A 10,410-nucleotide genomic window follows, 5' to 3' on the forward strand; every position below is an offset into this window, starting at 1 on the left:
GTGGAGGGGTTTTGAAAGATCTACATTAGTTCACTTTCTAATGCAATCTGAGGGCAAGGCGATTCACATCCCTGGTCAATAGTGAGAGGGGATTCTTCAGAGGCTTAGTCTACATGGGGACTCTCCAAATGGATTTTGGGCTTTCAGTTGCCTTCTGCAAACTAAGTGCTCTGAATTAAGCTCTTATAAAATTTTCTGCTTTTTTGAGAAACTTGTACAAATGCGCTTTACACAATTGATGTGTGTATGGATTGGGATAACAGTTGTATGAGCCCCTAATAAAATGTTAAAAAAAAAAATCTGCTTTGATTGTACATCTTATTTTTTTATCATTTTATTAGGGGCTTATAGAACTCATCATACATCAATTGTGTAAAGCATATGTGTACATTCATTGCCCTCATCATTCTCAAAACATCCACTCTTCACCCAAGCCGCTGGCATCAGCTCCTCATTTTTTCCCCTCCCTCACCCGCTCCTCCTCCCTCATGAGCCCTTGATAATTTACAAATTATTATTTTGTCCTATCTTGTACTGTCCAACATCTCCCTTCACCCACTTTTCTGTTGTCCATCACCCAGGGAAGAAGTTATACGTAGATCCTTGTAATCGGTTCCCCCTTTCCTCCTGAGGAGCTGCTGGTGGTTTTGAACTGCTGACCATGCGGATTACAGCCCAACTCGCAACCACTGCACCATCAGGGCTCCTCCGTTCCCCCTTTCCAAGCCACCATTCCTCCACCCTCCCAGTATCGCCACTCACACCACTGGTTCTGAAGGGATCATCCGCCCTGGATTCCCTGTGCATCTTTTTTTTTTTTTAAGAACTCAGCAAAATAAAATTCCAGTTTATTGTTAGCATTGTTTCATACATACGTCAAGCAAGCCAAATAATTATAATAAACAGCAACTTCATAGACCAGAAAAAAGGAAGAAGAAACCTTTATCTTTGACCTTTTTTTTTTTTTTTAATCTTTGACCTTTTTAACCATGTCATACAAACCAACTACTTATAGTACAGCTAAGTACATACCCGAAAACATTTACTGGAATGCTCAGAATAAGACTGCATTTCGTTGTTGTTTTTGCTTTTTTTACAAGGTTTTTTTTTTTCTCCTTTGAGATTATAATGAACATGGACACACCACAAGGAAAGTCAGAAGCACAGAGAATGCTCCAAAGGCTGGTGTGGTCATCCGAGATCATTAAAAATGGCTGACCCCTAACAATATGTGCAAAAATAAAAAATACAAGCAAATCTTCCTTTTTAACGTGCTTTTAAGAAAAAAAGCAAGGCCTGGGAAGTTTTGGTTCTTTTTGCCTCCCCAGCCCCTTTCCTAAATATCCAGACTGTACTGGCCAGTGTCAATTTTTTTTTTCCTCCCTGAAAATTTTCTAGAAGCTGATGTAGAGGTTATGTAAGTACATCCAGACTGTTGATCCTTGTGATAAATTCCCTTTCTCCTCCCATCTTCCCCTAATCCTCCTGGTATCTTTATTCTCATTGTTGGTCCTGAGGGATTTATCTATTCTGGATTCCCTGTGTTGAGGGCTGTTATCTGTAGCACTGTACATGTTCTGGTCTAGTCCAATTTGTAAGTTAAAATTGAGGTCAGGAGGGGGGGCGGCATTAAAATACTAGAGGATAGTTGTATGTTTCATTGGTGCCTATACTGCACCCTGACTGATTCGTCTCTTCCTTGTGGCCCTTCTGTCAGGGGATGTCCAGTTGTCTACAGATGGGCTTTGGGTCTCCACACCCACACTCACATTGGTATAATTTTGTTCTGGTCTTAGATGCCTGATACCTGATCCTATCAAGCACAGGCTGGTGTGCTTCTTCCATGTGGGCTTTGTTGCTTCTCAGCTAGATGGACGCTTCTTTATCTTCAAGCCTTTAAGACCCTAGGGCCTAGATGCTATATCTTTTGATAGCCGGGCATCATCAGCTTTCTTCACTGCATTTGCTTATGCACCCATTTTGTCTTCAGTGATCGTGTCAGGAAGGTGAGCATCACAGAAAGCTGGATTATTAGAACAAAGTGTTCTTGTGTTGAGGGATTACTTGAGTCGAGGCCCAATGTCCATCTGGTACCTTAATTCTTAATATATAGATAATCCGTACGTAGATCTATTTCCCTATCGTTATATATAAATAAATTTACATATGTCCATGCCTGTATTTAGACCTCTATAAATGTCCTTTGCCTCCTAGTTCTTTCCTCTATGTCCTTTTACTTTTCCTCTTGTCCCACTATCATGTTCTGCTTTTATTTGAGTTTAGTTTCACTGTTAAATTGCCCTTGATTAAGCCCCACTAGGTATCCTACACCCTTCTCTCCATTGATTTTAGTTCACTTGTTGTTCCCTTGTCCCTGGGTTCATTGACCCCCTCCTTCCTTTCTCCTACCTCCCCTTCTTCCATGTACCCCTGGAACCATTGGTCCCATTGTTTTCATCTCTGAATTGTTTATCCTGCCTATCCTATCTAGATAGTTATGCAGAGACATTAATAAGTGCAAAAAAAACCAGGAAAAGCCAAACAAAATAACAAAGGAAGATAAAACCAAGAACAACAAACAAAAACAAAATTTCAACAACAACAAAAAAGCAAAAGCCTATAAATAGTTCCAGGTCTGTTTTTGGACCTTTAGGAGTGTTTTCCAGGCCAGTCTGATGGGGTGCCACACTCTGGCCCCTAAGTCTATTTTTGGTATTCCCCAGGGATTATATCACTTTGTTCCCTTTGCTGCTCGCTCTGTTGCATGCCCTTAGTGTTTTGCCCCAGTGTGATGGGGTCAGATTGGGCACAATTCCCGCACTGTCCAGTGTTGTCACCTGTAGTGCTATCGTTCATTGAGTACATTGTGTCTTGTGGTGGGGCTGGCCCTATGGTCCTCTCTGTGCATTGGCTGCTCTGAGCAGGAATGTTGTCCTGAGGTCTTGGTGGCCAGGATGTGTTCCACTCTCTCTCCTTCCCTTTTCGTTTCTCCTGTGTGCTCTAATGAGACGTGCCCCTCTCCCCAAGCTGAAGCTTCAGTGCTGTCCTCTGAAGTGCTTTCTTCTGGGGGTGGGAGAGGGTATTGTATGATTTTTTTAAAAAAATCATTTTATTGGGGGCTCGTACAATTCTTTTTTTTTTTTTTTGGTTAGAAATCCAACATGTAAAAACTGCACCAACAGAGCTCCTGCTTAAGCACCAGGAACCCTTAATTTGTATATATCTATTTGTTTTTTTGTTTTTTTTAATCGTTTTATTAGGGGCTCACACAACTCTTAATACAATCCATATATACATCAATTGTGTAAAGCACATATGTACATTCATTGCCCTCATCATTCACAAAACATTTCGTCTCCACTTAAGCCCCTGGCATTTTTTTTTTAACATTTTATTAGGGGTATTGTATGATTTTTATACATGAAATTAAGAATAGATAAATCTAGAGAGTCAGTAATTGGATTAACAATTACCTGGAGACATGGCCAGAGAGGTGGGGGACAATGAGGAACTAACAACCATGAGTATGAGAAAGAAGAATATAGTCTGAAATTGTTGTGATAACTGTAAAACTCTTCTTAATATGATTGAACTATTAAGTTGTATGATATGTGAATTATATGCCAATTAAAATAAATATTTTAAAATAGCATTGAAAACCTTTTTCTATTTTCAAAGTATCTTTTTTAAACATGTTTTTAGAAAATAAGCTGTTTCAAGAAATTTTTTTAATTTCAAGAAATTTTAAGTTAGAAAATATGTACTTACTATTTTGCATATTTGTTGCTTTTTGTGTTTTACCTCAAAATCACTTAATCTTTCCTAGAATGTATGTACATAAAAATTTTTTCTTTAAGAATTTATCCATAGCTTTATTTTGCTACTTTGAGATAAGATCTTTGAGAATATAAAAAAATATCCTATGGTGTTTAACATACTTTCCTTTTTTATAGGAATATGGAGCAGAGATATCCGATATAAAAGTAACTTGCCACTAACAGAAATCAACAAAATTCTAAAGAATTTAGAAAGCAAAAAGCTTATTAAAGCTGTTAAATCTGTAGCTGTGAGTAGTTTTCTCTTTTATCCCCAAACACACACTTATGATTCTTGCTCAACTGTATCAGGCTGGGTTTTATGTTATGTTATGATTGAAAATAACTAGTCAAAATAGATCTTTTAAATTTTCATTTATATTGGATTGGATTTGAGATGCTACGTAACACTTGTCACTGTCTACTGATAAATTAAGTGCTCCGCGCAAAAAATAAAAATCTATGTATCCACTATAAAAATAGAAAATAGTGGGTGACTTGGAATCAGGAACATTTTTCCTGTGCAATGTAAGATAATTCCATCTCACATTTTAAAGTTATTCAATAAATAGTTATTGAGCATTTGTTATACGCCAGGCATTATTCTAGGTGCCTGGACTAAAATCGGTCAACAAATCTGTGAACAATCCCAGCCCTGCTGGATGTCTGTTCCAGTGCATTGATACGTCTCCTCTCCCACCACATCCCAGCGTGCTCTTCAGGTGCTCCCTGATCTGCAGGTGGCTTCCTTCTTGATATCTCCTGCTGACCTTTCTGTGCTATACTTGTCTGCTGGGTTACAGATTTCAGCATCTGGAAATACAATGTTTTATCAATGATTTTATTTATTAAATATATTCATTTTATTCCACTTTACTAATTTAAAATACTATTTCCCGTCTACATTTTTTAATGGAAAATTTCAAACATACACAAAAGTAGAGAAAATAATGTTAAGAACCCCCGTAAGCCCATCTCTTACCTTGATTTTCCAATTATCCTTGTACTTAATTTTGCCAGTTTTCCTTATATGTCTTTTTTAACAATCGAGCTTTGTTGAGATATAATTTATATACCATAAAATTTATCCTCTTAAAGTGTACAATTCAGTGGTTTGGGGTTTATCACAGAATTGTGTAATCATCGTCACTATGTTCTAGGCCCTAGTTAATGAAGTATTGGTCTTTCACTCATTTTTATTATTTTTTTAATTAACTTATTTATTTAAAAAATCGTTTTATTAGGGGCTCATAACAGCTTTATCACAATCCATACACACATCAATTGTGTAAAGCACATTTGTACGTTCATTGCCCTCGTCATTCTCAAAATATTTCCTCTCCCACTCCTTTTTATTACAAAATAAAATTTCATTTCATAGTTAAATCACATTTCATTTATCCATTTACCAGTAGACAGACTTGCACGTCCTTTTAAGGGTTAAAATAATCTTAATTAGATCTCAATACAAAATGCAAAACTGTAAAACTTCTTTAAGCAAACAAGATGTAATCTGGAATTTGATGATTAGTTTTTCAATATTAAAAGTACAATCTGAAAGAAAAAAATTTAAGTTGGACTTTATTAAAATTTAAAACTTCTGCTCTACAAAAGATACTGCTAAGAGAATAAAAAGACAAAGTACATACTAGAAGATATTTGCAAATCACCTAATCTGGTGATGTTTTTCTAAAATATTCAAGAACTTTTGGAACCCGTTTAATCATATCAAACAAATCCCAATTGAAGGATGTTCTAGAAAATACTTGACCAGTAATTCTCAAAATTGAAAAGGTCATTCCATACAAAATCTGAGAAAAGGTCATGGCCAAGAGGGGCCTACAGAGAGTGGAATCTGCATTAATACTTGTAATGTGCTACCCTGGAAGGGATCCTAGAACAGAACAACAATATTAGGGGGGAAAACCTGAGAGAATTTGAATAAAGCATGGAAGTAGTTAATAGTGTATTAATATATAAATCTTATAATAATTATTGTGCCACATTTAGTATATGATACTAAGAATAACAGCAATTGGATGTGGGATATATAGGAATGCTGTGCTATCTTTACAATATTTCTATTTATTTGAAACTCTTAAAAAAATGTAATGATTTTTGAAAACTGTTGTCTTCTGGCATGTAAACATTGCATATTCTCTATTAGGCTTCAAAGAAGAAGGTGTATATGCTTTATAACCTTCAGCCAGACCGGTCTGTGACAGGTGGAGCCTGGTACAGCGACCAGGATTTTGAATCAGAATTTGTAGAAGTACTTAACCAACAGTGTTTTAAATTCCTACAAAGCAAGGTGAGAGAGAAAACATCACTGCATTTTTAAAAATTTCTTCATAAATAGTATTTCATCTTAGATATCATATTTTATAAAAAGTAAAAATGCTGAAATTGGTGATTTCAATAAACAAAAGATGTTCTGCCGGTGGTTGGACTCTGCATACATTGTAATCAGTAAGCACCAATACTCTTGTTGACATTTCTTGTGCTTCTACCCTTACAGGCAGAAGCTGCGCGAGAAAGCAAGCAGAATCCCATGATACAAAGAAATAGTTCATTTGCATCATCACACGAAGTGTGGAAATATATCTGTGAATTGGGGATCAGTAAGGTCGGTAGTTAGCTCAGAAAATGATTTTCTTTTTCTTTTTAATATACTCTTTATCATGGGAATATAATTTACAGTGTGTCCCCAGACCCTCTTTCTAAGCAATACCTGTGAACATTCTACAAACCCATGTTTTGAAAATACATTTGTCAAAAGCTTAGAATGTCTGGACTGTTGCTGAGTTTGAGACTTAAAAACAGCAGAATGGCAATCTGGCAGTACATTTAGCTATTTGTCTTATCTGTCATGTTCTTGACTTCCTCGGGAACATTTCAACATAGGTGTAAAATATTTGTTGCATCCATTGTGATTTATTGATATTTTACTACTTATTAGATGAAAGTGATGTCATTAGCAAATTATTTTGAGGACCCTTCTACATAAGGATCCTGTGCTGGATGCTTTTCATGACCAGCAAAGAAGTTGTAGTGGCCACTTGGAGCAGTGGTTTGCGTTTCCTGGGCCCTAGAGCTTGTAACTCCACCACCTGTCGGTCAGTTGTTAGGTGTCTCAACTACAACAACAGCCAGATCAGTCTTTCAAATAGCATGAAGTTAGAGTTCTGTCCTTTAGCGTCTCAGTCCTCTGTGTGAACTTGACCATTGTTCAACTTCATTGTGCTTTAGTTAGATTATTCTTTTCTTGCATAATGCTCCCCCATTTCACCCTTTATTGTGTATTTATAGCACCATCCAAAGCATGGCTCCTTGTCCGTTTTGTGTCCGTTCTAATGTGCTGCTTTTTCAGGTAGAGTTGTCCATGGAGGACATTGAAACCATCTTGAACACACTCATTTATGATGGGAAAGTGGAGATGACTATCATTGCTGCAAAAGAAGGCACAGTTGGGAGTATAGATGGACATATGAAACTGTATAGGGCTGTGAGCCCAATCATACCACCGACAGGTTTGGTCCGGGCCCCCTGTGGACTCTGCCCAGTAAGTTAAAGTGTTTTCACAGCTTCAAGTGCAAATACAACATAATAAAGCAAGCACACCCAGGGTTTTTTTTCACACTCTTAAGGTTAACCAAGATCTGTTCAAACATCTACATGACCATAATGAACTGACCTTTACTGACCAAATCATTACCTTAGAGTCTTTCTCTGAATCACCCTCAAAGTAAGGAACAAATTTCATCTTTTATTCTTGCCTCTAATATGGACAGTTTTTTTATGAGAATGAATTATTTCAACCAAGCAGGAAGGGATGAGATTTATTAAATACCTTCTGTGGGCCAAGAATAGTCTAGATGATTTTTATAGGAATTTTCATTTAATTTTTCCCTATTTCTCTAAGAACCAGTGATGGGAACATCCTAAAGAGTGAAGGAACCAAGGATTAGGGATACCTCTCCATGTGCTGTGGGCATTGAAGATAACCAAGTGACCAAGAGGCTGCCCCAGCCTTCATGGCATTTATATCCTTGAACTGCTAGTCTGTATTTTCACTTTAAAAGGGGGGGAGGGGAGGCTACATATTGGGAATTCGGTTAGCACTCAGAAGAATAGCTAGATATGAAGTATTACCTGCTGATAGCCTTTCCCTTATTGAGCAGCTGCTGACCATGGCTATCTTTTTTTGTTTTTAATCATTTTATTGGGGGCTCGTACAACTCTTATCACAATCCATCCATCCATCCATCCATTGTGTCAGGCACATTTGTACATTTGTTGCCATCATCATTCTCAAAACATTTGCTTTCTACTTGAGCCCTTGGTATCAGCTCCTCACTTTTTTCCCCTCCCTCCCCATCCTCCCCTCCCTCATGAACCCTTGATAATTTATAAATTATTATTCTGTCATGTCTTAGACTATCCGATGTCTCCCTTCACCCACTTTCCTGTTGTCCATCCCCCAGGGAGGGGGTTATATGTAGATCCTTGTAATTGGTTCCCCCTTTCTACCCAACCTTCGCTCCACCCTCCCAGTGTTGGCCACTCTCACCACTGATCCTGAAGGGTTCATCTGTCCTTGATTCTATGTGTTTCCAGTTACTATCTGTACCAGTGTGCATCCTCTGGTCTAGCCAGATATATAAGGTAGAATTGGGATCATGATAGTGGGGAGGGAGGAAGCATTTAGGAACTAGAGGAAAGTTGTATGTCTCATTGTTGCTACACTGCACCCTGACTGGCTCGTCTCCTCCCCGTGACCCTTCTGTAAGGGGATGTCCAGTTGGACCATGGCTGTCTTAATGTCACAGTAAAAGGCCTCTTGTTAACCTTATGATCACCAAGCAGTCCTATTACTCTCTTAAATACAGCCCTAGTCCCATTTAGTTTGAAATTTTTGTTTTTAATTTTTTTTAAGTAAACAGTTGGGTGTTAAGATAGCTTGTTAACAGAAGTAAGACTAACTTATAATGTAGTAATTTTAAAGCTTCAGTTTGATCTTAATGTGTTTTGTTTTTCTTTTATTTTTTAAAGGTTTTTGAAGACTGCCATGAAGGCGGTGAGATTTCACCATCTAACTGTATTTATATGACAGAGTGGCTTGAATTTTAGAAGAGCCATAAATTTTATTGACATTTTACAAATGAAATTAGTGAGCAATTTTATTCATAATGGAGCATCAAAGTCCCTTGAAAACAAACTTCGCAATAACGGATGCAGATTTGCTAGTATGAAAAAGTATCTTTTTATTTATGAAGACAAAATTCCTAAAGACTGAATTTCTACTGGTTGAATAACCACAATAGAATGTGAAACAGATACTGTTAATAGTGAAAAACATTCTCTCTTCAGCCAATAAAATACTTTGAAGCTCTGGAGAACCTTATCTTTTGAAGCTTTCGAGTTAAGTGAACATACCAATTTATAAAGAACAACTTTGGCGATGTCTTCAGCTCTAAATGCTAATTTCCACACATTATTAGCTCCTTTCTTTCAGAGGATTATGCCATACACCTCAAACCCAAATGGTAACTCTTACAAAGGATATGTTTTCAATGCATAAATATTATCATTTCTTCTTCTTAAAAGATCATTTCACTGTTCTTTTTATTATTAAGTACTTTTATTGGGGGCTCTACAGCTCTTATCACAATCCATCCATCCATCCATTGTGTCAAGCACATTTGTACATATGCTGCCATCATAATTTTCAAAGCATTTTCTTTCTACTTGAATCCTTGATATCAGCTCCTCATTTTTTCCCTCCCTCCCTCATGAACCCTTGATAAATTATAAATTATTATTTTTATATATCATATATTGTCCGCTGTCTCCCTTCACCCACTTTTCTGTTGTTCGTCCCCCTGGGAGGAGGTTATATGTTGATCTTTGTGATTGATACTCCTTTTCTCCCCGCACGTTCCCCTTACCCTCCTGATAGCTCTATTCTCATTATTGGTCCTAAGAGGTTTCTCTGTTCTGGATTCCCTGTGTTGCAGGCTCTTATTTATAGCAGTGTACATGTTCTGGTCTAATCAGATTTGTAAGGCAGAATTGAGGTCATGATAGTGGGGGGAAGGGAACTAGAGGAAAGTTGTGTGTTTCATCGGTGCTATACTGCACCCTGAATGGCTCATTTCTTCCTTGTGATCCTTCTGTAAGGGGATCTCCAGGGAGGGAGGGAAAAAATGAGGACCTAGTGCCAGGGGCTTAAGTGGAGAGGAAGTATTTTGAGAATGATGAGGGCAATGAGTGTACAAATGTGCTTTACACAATTGATGTATGTATGCATTGTGATAAGAGTTGTGTGAGCCCCTAATAAAACGATTAAAAAAAGGGGGGGAGGTGTCCAGTTGTCTACAGATGGGCTTTGGGTCTCCACTCTAGAGGCGTCTTCCCACCCTTCACTTTTTTGGGGTTTTTTGTGTGTTTTTTTATCCTGAAATCTTCCCTTCACTTTTTTGTATGTGTCATAAAGTCTCCTAAGTTTCACTCTGTGGCTCACTTAAATTGATTTGCTGGATTTTCTCCCTACATTCTTATTTAATGTCTAATCATTTAACTAAAATTAAAACAA

At 37.4% G+C, this 10,410-nt stretch overlaps 1 protein-coding gene across 1 annotated transcript in view; it reads left to right on the forward strand.

The window, feature by feature from the left end:
- POLR3F (RNA polymerase III subunit F) overlaps positions 1–9,211 on the forward strand; it is a 20,010-nt gene extending 10,799 nt beyond the window's left edge. Inside the window, exons 5-9 of the mRNA XM_004697807.4 lie at positions 3,954–4,066; positions 5,983–6,126; positions 6,334–6,441; positions 7,186–7,377; positions 8,868–9,211. Coding sequence (XP_004697864.1) covers positions 3,954–4,066; positions 5,983–6,126; positions 6,334–6,441; positions 7,186–7,377; positions 8,868–8,945 — 635 coding nt within the window. The 3' untranslated portion in view covers positions 8,946–9,211. The remainder of the gene's footprint in view (positions 1–3,953; positions 4,067–5,982; positions 6,127–6,333; positions 6,442–7,185; positions 7,378–8,867) is intronic.
- The last annotated feature ends 1,199 nt before the right edge of the window (positions 9,212–10,410 follow it).

Source organism: Echinops telfairi, unplaced genomic scaffold (assembly GCF_000313985.2).
Source record: "Echinops telfairi isolate 266 unplaced genomic scaffold, ASM31398v2 ScPeMD7_5592;HRSCAF=6446, whole genome shotgun sequence".
Lineage (NCBI taxonomy): Eukaryota > Metazoa > Chordata > Mammalia > Afrosoricida > Tenrecidae > Echinops > Echinops telfairi.